The following is a 20,046-nucleotide window of genomic DNA, read 5'->3' as shown; positions in this document are numbered from 1 at the left end:
CCCTTGCTGAATGACGTTTGTTCCAGCGAGCGTGCCAGTGGCTGTGCCGGCGCTCCGCGTCCTCAGCCAATGGTGGAATCCCCTGGTTGCGTGTCTGCGCTGGATCCCTTGTGAGGCCTGACACCATGTTACCACTGCTACAGCAAACATCACACCCCGCCACTAAGTCTCGCACGTGTGCGGGACTCTCTGGCGTCAGTTTGAAAACAATGACCAAAACAACTCGTCTGGCAAAGAAAAATTAACTTAATTTTATTAAAATATTGAATAGACACCTTTCTCACCAAGTTCACAATGAAACATGTTTAACCTCCTCCGAAAGAGACACGATAAACAGATAAACAAAAAAACAAAAAAACAAAAAATTAGTTTCCAAATCATTTTAAATATTTAAGACAAAAACCGGCGAAGGTCCAGCTCGTGATAACAAACCCACGGAAGGACCGATGAGAATGTGTGGATGATCCTACAGTTCCGCTTTCCTCGCACGTCTGTGAAACCGTTATTTAGACGACTGAAACAAAACCATCGCTTTTTGCTACAATGTGCAAAGTTTTCCCATCATCGCTCATGCTCGCCGTCTGAAAAGAAAGACCCGAATAAAGTAAAGACAATAAACAACGACAACAACAAAACTTCCCATATCTACTCCATTATCATGTAAGACAATGTAAAAATCAACTACTGCTGTGCAACTACATCCAACGGCTTTGTTTTGTGATAACTAGAGGAAATGAAGTTGTGCAGGATCCGCGTCCAGGCTTCTGTTTCCTCTTAAGGCAGGTAAGCTTTAAAAAGGTCTTCATTATCATCATCATCATCAGAGACAAGGACGACCGGGCGGAAGAGTGTGCTTCACATGACCAAACCCCCCCCCCCCCCCAAATAATCAAGAGACACATCTGTCCTTCTCTTGAGCTTCCTTCAAAGTCCGTTTTCCACCATCTTAAGTAGGCGTGTGTGTATTTACAATTTCTCCACCGCGGAGCCTCTGCGTACTTCAGTGGAAAGCAAGGCACCGCCCTCCAATATGACATCTCATGCCAACCTCTTCACGTGTACATGCCACTCACTCCCTTCCCGAGTTAAATCTCGCATTGTGCTTCTTCTCCGCATCTTATTGATTAGCATTGGTTTTACGATTGATTGCATGTGTTTGTTTTATGTCCAACATTGGCATTTGGTTGTACTGAGTATTTGGACGATTGCAAAGAGGAAGAGGTGTGGACACGTAATGAGAGGAGGAGGGAGGCGGTGCTGTGTGTGGGCCTCTAGAATACAGGCAGCAGTCTGGTGGAAGTGAGAGTGCAGACATTGATGTCCTCAGTGTGAGAGGCTCTGTGCAGGGACGGTTCTGAGGCACTGCGGTTTATCTTAGGGAGGGCGTGCTGGAGAAGCTCAATGGAGGACAAGATCTAGAAGTGAATATATACGAGAAGAAAAGTGTGTATTAGGGGTTTTTTTGTAATTCGACTCCCTGTAGAAGAGCAGGAAAATCTTTCACAAGTGGAAAGAAGCACAAAATTTGAACATACCTCTTGGTACCGATTGGGCCGATTTCAGCAATTTTGGTGTCAAATGATATAGGTAAAATTTCTAGAAATCCTTTTTATGTCTCTTTCTGCCATTTACTCAGAGTATTATTCGAAAAATAATGTACAAAATATGCACAAACAACATTATTCCAGCAAAACGTTGATTACAAATGTACAAAAATGGTCAATGTATTTGCTCATGAGGAGCTGAATCCTTTACTAACGACTGTACACATTTGTACAGCATGGCATACAACAACCAACATGTTGTAACCAATTATAACTTTTGTTCATTATTTTAGAAAATATTCAGAGTAAATGGCTGAAATTTGCGTGGCTAATGGGATTTCTCAAAAGAATGACCAACGTGGTACATTAAATCAAATGTTGGTGCTTCTTTCCAGTTGTGAATGATTTTTTTTGCTAATCTGCTCGACTACTATCCCGATCCCTAAAATTACAGGGAGAGAAATGGTTCACCTGCAGGAAGAGCGGCCTCTCATCCTTGGACTTCTTGATGCAGTCAGCGACCAGCCGTTTCATGGCTTTGGGGCAGTTCTTGTAGAGCTTACTGAGGTCCGGGGACAAATAGCCTCTTCCCACCATAAAGATTATCTGTGAGGAGGGGAGGGGGGGGGGTCAAACAGAACAGATGAGACTAAAGCTACCATCCACTGTTACACACTGTAAATCTGCTTAAGCTTAAAAATGCTGTTGGTTCCATTTTTGTTGATGTTTGAGGATTGAAAATAGTGATATGACAGTTAAAGAGAAAAAGACAAAAACTGGAGAAGCTGGTTCTGAGAACCATTTCCTCATCTGGACTTCACAGAAAAGCTGTCACACCACATTGCTACGCTCCATTTTGTTGAAAAACAAAAAGGGCCATGTGCAGCTCATATAATGTGATATTATTTTCACATTTGCAGTTTGTGCATTTTTGAGATTAAATTATAGTAGACATATTATACCCTATTTCTCCAAGTGAACCTAGTTCCCTGATGTCCTAATGAACATGTCTGTGACATGCTTTGGTCAAAATAACTTGAGGATGAAGCACCACAGCAGTTCAATCACCCTGCCAAAACAGAACGCTCGCTTTTTAGTGCCTGTCTCTTTAAATGCAAATGAGACACAGGAAACTACGTCAGTGTCACTGAGTCTCCGGCAGCTAACAGCAGTTAGCATTTGGAAAAGCCATCATTTGCCGACTCTAGCCGGCACATTGCAGTCATATATAAAATGTAAATCCTCTGAGGCTGGAAGTTTGTGTAGAACTCTGTGCTGCACTGTGCAGCCAAGAATAGAACACTTCTTAGACTTCCGCTCTTCCGGATACTATTGCCCTCGTCTGCACTCTCGCGTTTTTGAGGGACAAAGCTGAGCTCTGCGAGGAATTCCAGGAATGTCTCATTGTGACGTAGCAATGAGTGCGGACGTCAACATCGCGTGTTTAATCTCCTGTACTTAGACCGAGCACATAGGGCCTCCAGAGTCCCAAATATAAGTATTACAATGATTAAAAAGTTGATTATGCATAATATGTCTCCTTTAAAGAACATACTTTGAACTGTGAAGATTCTCCTCTAGCGTGTACTGCAACAGAGTTTTTAAAAATGAGTCTGCTGTCTATATGATTAAAAAGTTGATTATGCATAATATGTCTCCTTTAAAGAACATACTTTGAACTGTGAAGATTCTCCTCTAGCGTGTACTGCAACAGAGTTTTTAAAAATGAGTCTGCTGTCTGTATATAGAATAATATAGAGTTGAATTACTGAGTCAGGTCAGTGCGACAGTAGGAGACACCTGATCAATCGTCGAAAAGAGCTCAGAAATACTTATATGGCCAGTGAGTCTAAGGTGACAAGCATTTAAAACACTGGAGCTATTATAACGGCATGAGAGCATGATTCTGCGGAGATAATGGATGATAGGAGAACTCTCTGTGCTTGCCAGGTCAGCTGAGTACAAAGTCATTCTGCAGTATCAAGGAGCCCAGGCGGGGGTACAGCACTGGATCATAGCAGGAGTCACAGGCACATTTTGTACAGCAACTTAAGCCCGTTTCAAAAAAACAGACCTTAAACTGAACTGAACAAGGAGCCAGGCACGATCCACAGCACGTCTTGTGGCGTGTAAGATGATGAAAAACCACGGACCACATACGCACAACCATGCACCCCTTTTCTCACACACAGGGTTGTGTTACGGGGTCTAAAATTAGGCCAGTGGCTCCAGGGTGTCCGCCTCTGTTCCATGGCGGGCCTTAGGCCAGCTCCACAACCCCCTTCAGACAGCGACCCAGTGTCTTTCCACCACCACCACCACCTGCCCCTGGGTTTCTAAACCGTCACTGAGACCAAGGCGAGGACCAGAGCTTAGACACACACACACAGTACATTTCCATGCACAATTCATTCCAGCTACGACCACAGCTCGACTTAAATGTGCATTAAAACTTCAAAACTGTACTACTGTCCTTGTCCCAGTATACAAGCACGAGCAGTGAATTGATTTTTTTTAAAGGGACGCATCTGCCTCACAGCAAGAAGGTCACTGGGGTCTGTCCCGGTTTTTTCGACCAAGGGCCTTTCTTTTGGAGTTTGCATGTTGTCTCCAGGTGTGTGTGGGTTTTTTCTGCATACTCCAGGCCACAAACATCCAGAGGTTAACTGGACAACCTAAAAACAACGCTGTTCAGGGTGTGACCGCACACCTTTCGCCCTAGCAGCTGGGACTGGCTCCAGTGCCCTGCGACCCTTGTGTGGGGATAAAGTGTCGCACGAGAAATAAATTAATGACTCCGCTATGCAAGGTTATTTCACGTTGACCAAAATAACTTCAGCTGACAGCTGGTACTATGCCATGTGCCATTTTGCTTAAAAAATTAAAAGCCTAAAGATGCGTAGTATACAGTACGAAGAAATCATTAAAACGCAATCAGTTTGGTTTGTGGACAAAACAAGATCATCATTTCCAATTTGACAAACACCGATGGATGTTTTTTAATGTTTTTATGACATTTTACGGACCAAACAAATAATCGAGAAAATAGTCGACAGATTAATCGATTACAAAAACGAGAAAAGCACTCGGAGAGCGCAGACCTCCGCCAAGGCAGCTCAGTGCAAACAAAATACTCTCTGCCGGCACGCATCTACGGATCATGCCCAAAATGTAATCACTTGTTCCTGGTCCCATTGCGGACATTTCCTGAAAATTTCATCCAAATCCTTGACTCTGTGACTTTTCGAGTTATGTTGCTAAACAGACAGACAATAATCGTTAGTTGCAGCTCTAGTTATTTTCTTCTTCTGCGTAACGACTTGTTCAATTACTGCATGCACCGAGTGCTTGGAACAGCTTAGGTCCAATTAGGCTTAAAACAAATATTGTTTACATGTAAACAGCTGGGTTTTAGTCGCACTACCCTATGTAAAAACGACTGATATACTGACCGATATGACAAAATCAAGCAAGGTAGGAAAAACTTGTTAATATACTGTTTGAGGTGTATAAATGATAAAAGATTTTACCTGATCTCTAATTGCTATCTGGGAATACGGGAGCTCCCCCGTCATGAGCTCAAACAGAACAATTCCATAGGAATAGACATCCGACTGGAAGCTGTAGGGATTCTTATCCTGCATTCGGATAACCTCAGGAGCCTGAGGTGGGGAAAAAAACATCAGCACAAAAGGACATTATCTGGTTTATTTTCCTCCCCGTTTCTTGATTTTCATGACTCAAATTTCTTATAGCTCTAGTGAAATTAAAGCCGCATTACTGACCATCCAGAGAATGGATCCAGAAGGCTGCTCCACCTGATGAGAGCCGCTCCACCTCGTCTTCACTGTAGCCAGACCAAAGTCCCCGATTTTGACGGTTAGCCCTTCATGCAAGAAGATGTCTGCGCCGCTGTTAAGGAATTTAAAGCTTCGACACAAACTAACTGCACATTAAGTGCAAACTTTTAAAGACAGCTGACGAAGAAGGATACTGTTGGACTTCATGTCACGATGAATGATGTTCTTTGCATGCAGGTAACTGAAAATGAGGCAGAAATCAGATTAGATTCTTTTTTTCCAATGCGTTTGTTTTTAAAAATCTATCAACAACTTTGGGACTTACTCCATGCCCTGAGCCGTCTGCCTGGCAATGTCTATGAGGTGGATCATCTTGAAGTTTGTCTCCAGGACGTGAATGTGTTTGTAGAGGCTGCTTCCCTCGCACCACTGGGTCACAATGGCGAGGTTGTCCTTTGTCATGTAGCCCATGAACAACAGGATGTTGACATGTCGTGTTTTCCTGCGACAGCATCAGAGGGGAGGAAGAAATCATTGAAAACAAAGATTAAAGTTTGCAATGAATGATCAAACTTCAGGTGTTAGACAAACAAACAAACAAACAAACACTGCAGCCATGCTTTGCTCGTACCTCAACACGGCCACCTCATTCCTGAACGCCTGGAGCTGTTCTGGTGTTGGATCAGTCACCTTTAAAATCTTCACTGCTACATCACCTGCAACAGGAAATACTCTACTATAAGCTTACATTAAAACCTGCACACACTTATCTTCCTCATCATTCAATCAATGTGTCAATTACAACAAGTATTTCAGGCTGGTTTCACACTGGATATGTGCGGGGCATCTTTTCATTAACTGATCAGACCATTTACACTGGCATTTCACCCATTATTTATAGCCAAATTTTATTGTGAAAAATGTGTAGCACCAACAAATGCATGGCTTCATACAGAGAGGAGCACTGTGTGAAATATGGGGGGGTTTGGGAGGGCTAGACCAAAATTTGAGGGGGGTCAAAAAAAAAAACATGTTTACATGTTTATTTTCTGTTAATTGGAAATTCCTTAAAAGTGTTATAATGTAATTGGGAATTTTTTTTTGCATGCTTTCTTATCTTTCACAACCAAACAAAATATTTTATTTGTATTTTAATGCTTTAATGAATTGCTTTCCAAATGTTGCTGTGGAAAAGACCCCACACAAGCCCACATCGGACAGGGAAGATGTTTAATACTGCAGGGTGGCACCTGGACTGGTGTAACAGTATTGCGCAACAAATACCCGGATTATTAATGGGTATTTCGCAAGGAGGAGTGTTTAAATGTATAATTTTCAAAAGGCAAGCTCTGTCAAACATAGCAGACGGCTCCGCAGCAGGTGAGCAGGAAGCCACACGTGCTGAGAATGGCAGACGCACTCGAAAAGCGGCAGCTCAGCGCTGCTGCTGCCGTCAAAACACACATCCAGTGTGAAACCGGCTTTAGGCACAGTTTGGGAATGTGAAAGTGTTAGTGGTTACACCTGAAAGTGCCCAGCCCCGTCTGAAATGCATTCCTACCGTGCCATTTCCCTTTGTACACAGTTCCAAAGGAGCCTGAGCCGATGCAGGAGTTCAGATACACTTCGCTGGCCTCGATCTCCCAGTAGTAACTCGAGTCCCGTTTGTCCCGAGGCCTCTGCATCGAACAGAGATCAAAAATGATGTGATGCACTTAAAACTGAAGCATTCGTTTTATATCGTGTGTGTGTGTGTGTGTGTGTGTGTGTGTGTGTGTGTGTGTGTATATATATATATATATATTTTATAGTCAATAATGACTTACAATTTTATTCTTTTCATGCGTGTTGAAGGAGGGTGCCCTCTCGCGCTTATCAGGTGCGGGGGCTTTAGACTGAGTCCAGCCTGTGGGGCTTTGATTGGGGGAACTTCCCGCTTTAGGAAAACAAAGAGGAAAAGAAGGAAAGGGATTAAATCAGGAATGAGAGTTTTTGGTTGTATCCATTATCATTTGCTGCATACAGTAAAAGGAAGTGACATTAGAAGACTACACTATAATGTGTTCAACGACAATTCTTTTTTTTTTTTTACCATCTGTGCAATACTATAGTATATTTTGTACAGATTTCTTTTTTTTGCAAAAAGTGAGACATCTGTGGATCTGTTAGTCGTTATGATTCTTAGCGGACATCACTTTAAATTATGTAAAAGCAACAGAAAGATTGATGATAAAAGACTGCGGGGCATTTTTCTTGTTTAATGGCCCATCACATCTTTAATAATCTCCACTTTATTACTACTCTCCACTGCTGCAACAGATTTTTAATGCCCGTTATGTAACGGGTGGACCTCCCTGTCAACTGCTGTGAGGGGTGTGGTGGTTATATCATCACATCACAAATGAATTTGAACACGACTATGTTTTAACTAAAAATTTAATACTTTGCACTTGTGTATAATATATAATAATAAGCTAGCCATTTTTGTTTTTCCAAAAGGGCCGACTTCTGGGTGGGCGGAGCCAATGTAAGTACATTGGAAATGTTTGGAATCATGAGAGCAACAAGTGTACCAAGTCTGGTTGAAATCAGAATAACAATGTGCGACTTAGACACGATAGAAAAAAAATAATAATTTTAAGCAATTTTGGCCACTTTCTCACACCTCAAAAAATCCCCCAAAATTAAGCCCAACGCTCACCAAATTTCGTCCCGATCCGACGACTTTTGTCTGACCGTGACCCGACTTCTGGGGTGGCTATAGAGCCCTGAGGCTACGTACAGGTTCGTGCCCTATGCCACTATCACATTTTTTGCCGACCTGACCTCCGTGGCAAATTTCAAGAGATTGTTATGTAGGTTAACCGCCTCATAAAATGAGCGCAACATGGGAGAAAAATAATAATAATCTCAACAGGAACAATAGGTTCCTCGCACGTTTGTGCTCGGGCCCTAATAATGTAGAATCGAACTTACCTGAATCATGATCACGCATTGCATCCTAGAGAGACAAAAACACACAGACAAAGTTCTGTCAGCTTGTTTTCACAATAAATCACATGCTGTGCCGTCACTCGTGTTAAGCGTTCAAAACTAAGATGTGAGTGCAGATAGCCTGTGTGCAAGGCATGCCATTCAGACAAACTCTGCTCTCTAACCTTTTCTGGACTCTCAGGTGAGGCCTCAACAAAAGACTGGGAGAAGTGCACAATACCTACTTTCCTCTTCAGCCAGAATCTCTGGCACCAGGAGCTCGGGAAGGTATTCAGGCATTCTAGCTACTCCCCCAACAGGGTACAATACAACAGGCCAGTGGGGAAAGGAGGGAAAGGGACAGAGTAGAGTAAAGTGAGGAAGGAACAATGACAAGAGTGATGCTCAGGTTTCTACCAGCTCAGAAAATATGGGAAATATTCTGTGAAACATGCAAACCTGGTGACCTAGTTGTGCAAATAAAGTGGCAATGAAAAAGCAGAAACTAAAACCAAACAGGAGGAAGTAAAGAGTGGGACAGTTTAAAACAACAACAAAAATGCTACAATAAAATACAGTTGGGGGTAATAAACAAAACAAACTGTCCATGTGTGGATTATTTAACACAGATTTACTGTAGGTCAGAGACCTAAGAATAATGCATGGTGCAGCAAAAAATGGAACGCCCGAGATGTACGAGGGAGAGAAAGATCCCTCTCAAAGCAGGAGATATTTTAGGAGTGGCTGCCTGAACCTACAGAAGAACCCAAGGGGCCCATATGGTGTGTAGTTACCTCAATCATGCTGCTGTCTACAGGCAGGGTAGTGCTAACCATGTGGACGTTGGGCGTGGAAGTGGAGCGCTGTCTCTGGGAGAGGCCGACGCCTGTGGGTGGGTAGGGCGTGGTGTAGTTGAAGGCATGAGGGGTGGAATAGCGGTGGGCTGAGCTGCAAGGGTTGAATGAAGTGTCGAATATTAAGATTGAGCAGCGATTGTTTGGCACACTGCACTGACATTTGACACAAAAACAGATGCTGAATTCAGTGACTTCTTTAAAAGTGGGCCGCTGTGTGGGTGTGGTGCTGGTGGTTGGCGCGGGGCTTTTCTGGTTTCATTTCTGTCATTTTCTCTCACTTTCCTCATTTATGATTTATGATGTACCTAGAAAAGCGACTTCGAAAGTAAGACAAAGTGGTCATGTGCCAATTTTATTGTGGTTTTGCCCTTATTCCTTATTTAAGCTGAAGGGCAACACGCTTACCAGCAATGTATATTAATAACCAAACAATCCAAATATGGCCTCGACCTATAATGTTCACTCATTTTCATTTCAACCAGATTAAATATTCAAATAATAATTTTGCACAAGAACCATGCATCTGTGCTGCGCTGGTTAAAATGGGGACAGTGTGGATCAAGTTGAATAAGGTAAACACAGATCATATTACATCACACTTATGACTGCACTCCTGCAGAACAATCCCCCTTTTGCCAACACAGAACTTTTAAGCATTTAAGCAACTTGATACTTTCTGAGTGCTAATTTGGCAGCTCAGTGTGCTTTTAACCATTTGAAGGGCTCTCGGAACAACAGACTCTTTTCACGCCTCTCCTTACATCAGCTCGCTGACTGGTAAGCCCCCATAATGACGCTGATGACGTTATTAAACGCAGGATTTGATTCAATTAAGATTAAGGTTCTTTAGAAATGAGATCATGACTGCGGGAAAAAAAGAAATTGCCCAGGGTTGTGTTCCTTCTTGACCACAGTATTCCTCCGTCAAACATCATTTGGCAGTCACATCCCTACTCGCAGGACAATTTCAGTCCAGACTGCTCTTGTTTGTGGTTCGCCTGTGGCGGAACGAAGTCACCAGACGTTACCAGAGCAGACGTGTCCCCTCTCTATCTCCAAGAATCTCTCGGAGACGCACTTCTCTGCCTCCTCGCTAAACCCTGAAATACCAAAATTGGACCTACTGTACATCTGCACGCCCTAAATTTAGTTCTTACTGCAAATTGTCCAAACTTGAAAGAAATGTCTTTGAGTCAAGCACTGCACATGATTCACCCACCCAACATGTCTAACGTATTATACAGTAATCTGCAACAAATAGAGACTAAAAATAAAAAAAGCTGTCTCATACTTCCTGTTTGACAGGAGATGAGCAAAAAAAACAACCATGTCACGAGGTTCCCATACTCAAACGTACTTCAAAATGAATTTATACGTGGTGACACGCACATATTTGTACACAACTTATAAAACAGAACGCAAAGTTACGTCATGTCATGTTACCTTGGAAACCGTGTTAAAGATTCTCTCATTCGCCGGGATGTAAGCGGTGGCAGTGATGGGCCACTGCCGTCGCCAGGTGTTGGACATAGCCTGAAAAGAGAGGAATAGAGAGATCAGGGATTGTGTGTGTGTGTGTGTGGCTGCTTATATGAAGAGGCTTTAATCAAATCCAGAAAACTGCGTTATCAGAATCTGTTTTATTCCCTTTAATATGTTAAAGGACTCATATTATACCCTACTTCTCCAAGTGAACCTAGTTCCCTGGTGTCCTAATGAACACGTCTGTAACATGCTTTGGTCAAAATACCTCAAGGGTGAAGCACCATAGCAGTTCAATCACCCTGCCAAAACGGACCTGTTCAGAACACTCGCTTTTGAGTGACTGTCTCTTTAAATGCAAATGAGACACAGGAAACTACGTCAGCGTCACTAACGGCAGTTAGCATTTGGAAAAGCTATCATTTGCCGTCATATATAGAACGTAAATCCTCTGAGGCTGGAAGTTTGTGTAGAACACAAGAATATAACACTTTGCCGACTTCCGCTCTTTCAGATACTATTGCCCTCACCTGCACTCTCACGTTTTGCCTAATTATGTCTCATTGTGACGTAGCAATGAGTGCGGAAGTCAACGTCGCATATTTAATCTCCTGTACTTAGACTGAGGTGGACCACAAAAACATGAGTGAGTCATCTTTTTTACACACTCCAGAGTCCCAAATATAAGTATTAAAAAGTTGATTTAGCAGAATATGCCCCTTTAAGAGCTCAATTTCTGATTCACTTTCACATTTAATTAGCCGATGAATGTGCTATATGCTGAATGGGTTAAAATATGAAAATAAACCACTATATGTCATGCATGTTTGATGGCCTTCTTACATGACGTGTGCAAATCAACCTGAAGACACTTACAGGAGTTGTCTGATATTACTCCAGTCCACACACATCGTGGGCACTTTGGTGCTACAGTGCTCATGGAATTTGTAACCGCACGTTTGGCAACGGAAACCGTTCAAAAGAAACTTCTGGCAGATATCGCAGAAAGCCAGCTTCAGATATGTTTTCCGAACCTGAAAATAAGAGAGAAAAGAAATACTTTTAATTGTTTGGCAGGAAGCTCTTTGGGTGCTGAGGGTATCGTAAGTGCTTCGGGTACTTACAAAATTGTGCGTTGTCAAAGGAACGTGATCTAAAACCTCCACCAGCAGCTCTTCCCCGATCAGAGAGGTGGAGTCCGTATTCCAATCCATCCGGAATTTTTTACTGTCACAAAAAAACAGAACAAAGCATTCTCATGAAAGGATATCAAGAGTGACTGGAACAATTATGAATATCATCATTGGCTGAATCTCTGGTTTCAAAGCCACAACAGTGGTGAGCTCACCTCCTCTGTCCTGGATGCAGCCTGAAGACAGCACAGCACTGAGGCTGCAGCCCTCGCACTTTTAACGCTTTAATCAGGCAACTGTGCAAAGTCATACCTGGTCGCACATTTACCTGACAAATGACAAAAACAAAGACGTAAGCAGCTCTCTATGGCTTTAGTCTGAGGTCTACCTGTAAGCTTACAGTCAAACCTGAAGTGGAAATCGACTCACCACAGTGCGTTGCTGGTTCGGGAGGTAGACTCGAATGGTGCTGCTCGTCTTGGAGTCGGGCATCTTGCTGTCGTCGGAGGAGCGGCGCTGGCAGGAAAAGCCCTGCACCATGGTCGGTGAAAGTAACGGGCCCTCGAACGCAGAGTCCTTCATTCCGAAGCCGTTGCTCAGAGTCTTCCACGCTCCCTGGAGGTGCTCCATTAGTAAGGCCAAGTGCTCTCAGTGGTCTGAAAAAAAAGGGCACACATACACCAACAGTGTTAGTGCTCAGAAGGCTTGAAAGCACATATCACCATTTGACTTCGTAATTAATATTACATAAGATCTCTTTCTTCTTTGTATGGATATTGATGGTGCGCAGAATAAGTGCAAAAAAGTCTAAATAATCTATAATTAAACATACGGTAAATGTCTTCAACATTAAAAAAAATTAAGTCCACTCAGCAATCTTTGTACCTGATTTGTTCAAATTGAATAACCTGAAATCTGATGTAAAAGTCAAAGATTTACAGGAGGTGGAAAAAAAGCAGTGAAATAAATTAAGGTTTAAATTAATAAATTAAGGGTTAAATTTCTGTCTATTTTGTGTGTCTGTACGAGGTAGTAATACATCTTCAACAACGACTGTGCTGATTGGCTGCTGTTTTCATGAACCCGGACACTCCCTCTCACTGACAACAAAAAGGCTAACCTGGTTAAGTCTATAAAATCTTAAGAATATGCAATTGCTACTTTACCTCACTATTAAGACAGAAATCTTTAGTCTATAAACTATTCAATCACCAAGAATATCAAACACCAAAGTCAAAATATAACTAATTTGAATTTACTGATGGAATAAGCGGTGGATTGACAACTCCTGTGAGCTGTGATATCATTAAATAACTTCACTTCATTTTTCCTCTATGGCCTTTAGTGCAGGGAGTGAGCAGTTTACAAAATTGGAAAAGGCTGACTTAAATAATCTGTATTCTTAAGATATCACAGACTCAAGCAGCTGGCAATCACATTCTCAGTGACACAGAGTGTTTGAGCCCCCGGGTCAGAGTTGATAATGCGTCAATACCACATAAATCACCCTTTGAAAAACTTGAGACAGACATTTTTGGATGTAATCTCCAAAGAGAATCTCAACAACGGAGGATGACGCAATCGCAGCCGCTTTCATTATCGAGAACACGTACAGCGCTCTAGCGCATAAAAATGGGTTTCACGTAGAAATGTTATCCCTATAACCAGACTGTGGCAACTTGTCTTTCATCTTCCACTCCATTTAAAAAGCAGCAGCAATGCAGACAAACTAATCCACTCAGACAAAGAAATTCTCAGGCCAACAATGGGGTCAGTCGTGTTATTTACAGACTATTTGTTCTGTGTGGTCAGCAATTAAAACACACCAGTTTATAACACACAAGGGAGGATCACAAAGTCTCCAAACACTGTCTGTTTAAATAAAGAAATATTCATATGTAGAACACTCCACGAGGGGAAAAACATTTGTCAAATAAGTAGCTGCCTAAGGGAAAAAAAGGTTTAGCTGTTACAACGCAAGCTGCACCTACCCATTACAAACACTAGCCTCCTCTTGTGGTTTGTTTTCAATACAAACTGAAAAACTATACACACAAATTTCACTACTTCTTGCTGATCACTTTCCCCAGCTTAACACTTACTTTGTCTCTGCTAAGAGATGCTACCACTGAAGAGATGATAACTGCAGATTATGGTTAGGTGTCACGGCATACACACACACGCACCAGTCTGTCACAACGACAAATAAACTGGCACATGAAGGACTGGAGGTCTCCCGGCCTTCACACACCATGCTACATAGGAACTGTGTTCAAAACAAGAGCCGTGATCCGTCCAGAAAAGGGTATCAACAAAAGAAACAAGAACTACACAATAAGTATTAGACGTTAGTCCATTTTTGCTGAGATCTGACTCCCACTTGGTCACTCCAAATACCACCGTCGTGTTTGTAGAGACTACACTTAGGTTTGAAGTCGGTGAGGTCTGCGTTTGTTGCAGGTTAGCATATTTTGGCTAGTAGAGCTGAATGATTTGAGGAAAACACGTAACTGGGATTTTTCAGACAAATATCACGATTGCAAGTATCTTTATGAAAATATCTCAGGTTAACATTCACATTTAAAAACCATCAACATATATCAATATGTAGTATCTATATGCTCTTGCTTATATAGAATGACAACTTAAAGCTATTACTAAAACCACCAAAAATAAAGTCAACCAAACGATAAGATTTGTTTATTATAAAAGGACATGTATATATACACACACTACTAGTAGTTCATATTTACTCCAAATTGGTCAGCTTTCAGAAGCATTTCCTGGAAACTTCTAGATGTTTACAAAACACCTAAAAGTTACAGAAAGGCTAAAAAAAATCTTACAAAATGGTATGACATTATAAAAACTTCTTGCAAATAATGTGCATTTTGTTGAAGTGCAAAAGAGGAATCTTAAATTAGATCATTATTCATCATGAGATCCAAGAATGACTGCTATGGTGCAGGCTCCACTTTGTGAAACTCACAAAATAAATCAGCAGGAACTAAAGGCAGCAAATTAGATTGATATCTATGACTCTCCTAGTCCATTTGCAACCATATATTTTAAAAGGCACAACAATAGGCAAGATTCCAGGTCCTTGGAAATAATATGATGGCCCCTGTGATATTTTACATAGCTAATTAGAAGCAAAAACAATGCATATCTAACTTGTGCCAAGAATCATTTAAACTGAGCAACCACAGCACAAACCTGAGCCCTGTCACTTCACTGCTACTGTTAATTAACAATTAATTTCCAAACACCTAAAATGCCAATATTATACATGTACAATGCATTTTGAGTCTAATTCAGTTGCCCATATGTCACATTTTAAAGCAGAATGAGCTCATGCTGCAGCATTTTTTTTTTCATTTTCTGGAAGCTTTGAGATTTACAAAACACCTTCTAAAGCTTATGGAAGTTCCAAAAACATTTATACATTTTTTCCCCAAAATAATCAAACGCGACAAAACTTCTTGCAAAGAACACATCTTGTGTTGAACATTGACATTTAAATGAGATTATTATACATCATGAAAGACTGGTAAGGGACAGGCAAACTTACAAATAAATCACTAGGAATTAAAGGCAGCAAATTAGATTATTATCCATGATTCGCCTAGTCCATTTGCAACCATATCTTTTAAAAAGGCACAAGATTCCAGGTCCTTGGAAATAATATGATGGCCCCTGTGGTATTTTACATGGCTAATTAGAAGCAAAAACAATGCATATCTAACTAGAATCATTTACACTGAGCAACTACAGCACAAACCTGAGCCCTGTCACTTCACTGCTACTATTGTTTTGCAAAAAAAAAAAATACAATTGATTTCCAAAAACTTAAAATGCCAATATTGTACATTTACAATATTAATTCAGTTGCCTATATTTCACATTTTAAAGCTGAACGAGCTCATGCTGCAGCCTTTTTTTCATTTTCTGGAAGCTTTTAGATTGACAAAACACCTTCTAAAAGCTTATGGAAGTTCCAAAAACCTTTATACAATTTTTTTCCCCAAAATAATCAGACGTGACAAAACTTCTGGCAAAGAACACAAATCGTTCATTGTGTTGAACATTGACAATTAAATGAGATTATTATAGATCATGAAAGACTGGTAAGGGACAGGCAGACTCCACTTTGTGCAACTTCCAAATAAATCAGTCGGAACTAAAGTCACCGAATTTAGCTTTTTTTTCAAATCACTCGCGTGAAATCGTCACGATAAAGAACCTTCAACACGGTCCACTTACCGTGGGTGCTTCTTTTAAAAAAAGGGGTGAAAAATCGCGATGTACAATGTTATCGGCTAACCGCTGACACGGCTACTGCTCAAATAAATGCACCATTAGCACAACTGGAGGAAATATTGGTAGCTACGCACATTTCGTTAAGGCCCGGCAGTGGCAGATATTACAGTGAAATTGTGCCTGTAGGCCCTAACAGAGGCCAAATATATGGTTAAACTCCCAAGTACACGGCTCTATTTACCCTCCGTTCACGTCTCACTCGTTCAAACGATTACCTTATCTCGGTCGTGTGCCTTTTGGGGGGGGCAGCTGTGTTAGCCGCTGTAATTAGCATTATTAAACGCAATAACCCGGATAGCAGCTATGCTAAACGCGTAGCCGTGTGTGTGTGTGCGTGTGTGTGTGTAGCTTACCAAGAGAAGTTACAGAAGTTGTGCTCCGCCATAACTTCAGGAAAAAGTGGCGTCGGTGACATCATCATAACTGCAACGCATTCAGAGAAGAAAAAAAAGGAAAGAGGAGGAAAAAAAGTTGCTAAGGGGGAACAAAAACGCAGAAAAAATATATATGAACTTCTGCTGTCGCCGGTGCGTGAAGCAATTGGACGTCGACGTCGTAGGCGGGTTGAGTTTTAGTGGCCACTTCAAATAATAATGGAGGAAAAGTTTGTATCTCCCAGACTCTGCTGCTGCTGCTGCTGCTGAATACGGGAGGAAGAAAGAAAAGAATCCGCCGGACCCTCAAAAAAGTGACACGACGAGCGATACTCGCTTCGAGTCTCGTGAGGCGACTTTTCAAAGTAAAACTCCCACAAGTGGCTGCACACAACAATGCGTCGCTATTCCCGACAGATATTTACGTCGTTGGCGGAGAAGGTGAGAAGAAGAAGACGACGAAGGTTTGAGTCGTGCGTCCGTCTGACGCCACTGATTGAAACAGGAGCTTACAGTCATCATAACAAGAGTTACAAGCATCACTCTCACTCTCATACACACACACACACACACACACACACACACACACACACACACACACACACCGACTGAGCAGAGCCCTCCCACTTCAGTGGTACTACTGATAAAAAAATATATATAATAAATCTCAAAAGTCTTAGCTTATGTCCATGAATAAGAATATCTTATTAGTTTATAATGCATTTTCCAACTTTTTGGGGAGGATGGGCTAATATAAGTGAACGTTTTAGCAAAGATATTGATATCTATTGATATACAGATATTTTAAAGCACTGATTTTGCATAATATAATTTATTTTTTTATTATTTATATTTTTTTTTAAAGTCCACTACCGGTTTGGAGATGATTGACTCCAAGTGCACCATCATCTGGAGACATTAAAGTACTGATTTTGCATAATATTTATCTAATATTAATATTTTTTATTTATTTATATATATATATATAAAAAAAAAGGTCCACTACCGGGTTGGAGTCAAAGATGATCGACTCCAAGTGCACCATCATCTGGAGACATGGGAACAGTGCAACACACATATAATCCTGGTGTTAATGGTGTTTACAAATGAAAAAGACAATAAATGAACACAGTTACTGCTTACAAAAAAAATAAGACTCTTGATTTCCAAATAGTTTACATGAGAACATTTTACATATTGTATAAGGCACATTTCAAGTCTACTTCCATAGCTTGTATGTCGCAGTTTGGAGGAGAATGAGCTCATAATGCCAGCAAATAAAGTATATTGTATAGATTTTGGATTATAACAATATCTTTTAAAAACCAAAAAATAATAATAGGCTACTGACTTCAAGTGAACCATCTGGAGACTTGAAAACACTCCTTGGAAATGATTTCTAAGGAACAATAATATTGGGGCCCTTGTTATATTTTACACAGGGAATATAAGAATATATATATATATATATATATATATATATGTAATTTGTTTAAAAACACTTTTGCATGCCAATATTTTAATGCTGTAGATCTAATTATGTAGCCTATGTGTCAGCAAGATATATAGTTTCAGTACATAAAGTAGGGCTGCAACAATTATCATTTAATTGATTAACTGATTAATAATCAATTTCTAAATGAACGATCAACTATTTTTATAAAATCTTGAGTTTTCAGCTTCTTAATTGTGAATATTTTCTGGTTTCTTTGCTAAAGATAAAAAAGGTAAAGGTAAAAAAGGAAACTCATTATTTTTGGGGGGTTTGTGGACAAAACAAGATATTACAAGATTCATGAGGTTTGGGAAACATTGAATTTGAATTATTCATCATTTTCTAACATTTAAGGTAACAAACCACTTCCACCACCACCATCAAATAATTGCAATAAATATATAAACAATAAAAAATAACAGATTAATCAATTATGAAAATAAGTAATATATAAATATATATACACATATATACATATACATATATATATATACATATACATATACATATACATATACATATACATATACATATACATATACATATACATATATATATTTATACATATATATTTATTGATGGTTTTATTTCTTTTGAAGAGAAAAAAGTGGGCCCTCTACAGGTTTGGAGTAAAATATTATTCACTCCAAGTGCACCATCATCTGGAGACATGGGAACAGTGCAACAATGAATCTTCTGAACACTTCCCTATTGTTAAAGCAGCAACGTTAGGTTTTACACATCAGACGAAAAAGACAATAAATATCCAATTTAGGATCAAATAAAAACGGATATATTATGCGGGATAGAATGCGGGGTGTTACAATAACAACAACAACAAGTCCATGCATTGATTCATTTCCATTGATTTGAAATGTTTCCATTATGTCAAAAATCAGGTCTGGACAAACACTGTGACATCAAACTGTGAGACAGTCGCAGACGCTGTGAACCTGTAACCTCCACACTCACCATGTGTTCACCATCTCTGTAGCATCCCAGTCTGGGTCCCCCTGAGGTCCCCCCCGAATCACAGATGGCTCATAGCTCCTCTCTCAATAAGCCGTAGGTGACACCGTCTGAGAATAATATAAAAAAAAACAGCCTCATAAACAACCCAGAGACAGTGTGTCCAGCTTACATTGTCTCCACAAAGCAGCAGCAGCAGCAGCAGAGGCAGCAAATGTCAGATAAAGATCTGATCCATGAAACCATTGTCTGTACTTATTATTTGACAATAATCTCTATTTCCAGCCGTCACCATCTCCTCCTACATTTCTGAAAAACAGATTCTTTTCTTTTTACAGTAGATACAGTCATCTAACAGATAACATAAATACTGCTTCTGTGAGGATGAGGGCAGGGCTTTGTCATCGTGGGGCTTTTTAAGGTGCTCCGCCCCAGATGCAACTCTTCCTTTGTATTTCTGCCACAATGGGATGTTATGTCCGTGCACCTGTCAATCATTTCAACACTAGTAAAAATCATTTTACCGCAGCTTTGCATTTAACGGTTGTGACGTACAAAAACGGGAACCGCTGGGGTTGGAAATCACTGCGTTCAGAGCTTTGCACACAAATCCACCTTAAGAGAGAAATGAACGCCGCTTCCACACTTATTGATCTGACTGAGCACTCAGGCCAGTTAGCTGAGACACGGGTCCCATGGATTTCTGTCTCTATCAGTCCTGTTCTCAGTGCATCAGTATAGGTTTTCAACCAGGACGCCAAAAAATCTGCTCCAGGATTATACAATAATGTGAAATAATCATGTTCATCACCATTTTGAGTCTTTTTCTTTCTTTCTTTTTAGTTAAAGTACACACTCTGTCAGTGATTTGCCTTAAAGTATGGACAAACACTCTGCAATCAATAATAATAATAATAATAATAATGATGATGATGATGATAATGCAATAAAACTTAAACACACATTCATCACATATAATGGAGACAGTTTTAATGAGAATATAAGATAGCTATTGGAAATGTGATTAAAATGGAGTCTAAGTGTATGTTTCTTAATGATATATAAAGACGCGAGTTTGGCAGAGCCATTAAGTGAATAA

General features: G+C 40.5%; 1 protein-coding gene across 3 annotated transcripts; it reads right to left on the bottom strand.

Moving 5' to 3' along the window:
- Positions 1–228: 228 nt before the first annotated feature.
- raf1a (Raf-1 proto-oncogene, serine/threonine kinase a) lies at positions 229–17,022 on the bottom strand. 3 transcript variants are annotated; one of them, XM_083895303.1, is made up of 18 exons: positions 16,463–17,022; positions 12,219–12,445; positions 12,005–12,117; positions 11,781–11,883; positions 11,533–11,690; positions 10,618–10,707; positions 9,112–9,265; positions 8,503–8,622; positions 8,321–8,345; positions 7,171–7,280; positions 6,906–7,023; positions 5,976–6,060; positions 5,670–5,846; positions 5,539–5,585; positions 5,330–5,448; positions 5,075–5,206; positions 2,016–2,150; positions 229–1,415 (listed from the first exon to the last, which is right to left on the bottom strand). In XM_083895303.1, exons 2-18 carry the CDS (start codon positions 12,417–12,419, stop codon positions 1,272–1,274), a joined length of 2,031 nt encoding a protein of 676 aa, XP_083751429.1. In that variant the 5' UTR covers positions 12,420–12,445; positions 16,463–17,022; the 3' UTR covers positions 229–1,271. The 3 variants fall into 3 exon arrangements, with proteins under 3 accessions (XP_083751429.1, XP_083751430.1, XP_083751431.1); XM_083895304.1 differs by having other exon boundaries at positions 9,151–9,265; XM_083895305.1 differs by lacking the exon at positions 8,503–8,622.
- Between the last annotated feature and the right edge of the window lie 3,024 nt (positions 17,023–20,046).

The sequence above is a fragment of the Microchirus variegatus genome (assembly GCF_963457635.1).
Source record: "Microchirus variegatus genome assembly, chromosome: 9".
Taxonomy (NCBI): domain Eukaryota; kingdom Metazoa; phylum Chordata; class Actinopteri; order Pleuronectiformes; family Soleidae; genus Microchirus; species Microchirus variegatus.
The sequence above is the reverse complement of the archived record's forward strand: the minus strand, read 5'-3'. Positions and strand labels throughout refer to the sequence as shown.

What these genes read in the sequence shown, in the direction of transcription:
- raf1a (XM_083895303.1), bottom strand. Translation starts at nt 12,419, where the DNA reads ATGGAGCACCTCCAGGGAGCGTGGAAGACTCTGAGCAACGGCTTCGGA. An exon ending in CTTTGACAACGCACAATTTT is followed by an intron (nt 11,691 to 11,780) that starts GTAAGTACCCGA and finishes TCTTATTTTCAG; the next exon opens with GTTCGGAAAACATATCTGAA. An exon ending in AGAGGCCGCTCTTCCTGCAG is followed by an intron (nt 1,416 to 2,015) that starts GTGAACCATTTC and finishes ATTCACTTCTAG; the next exon opens with ATCTTGTCCTCCATTGAGCT.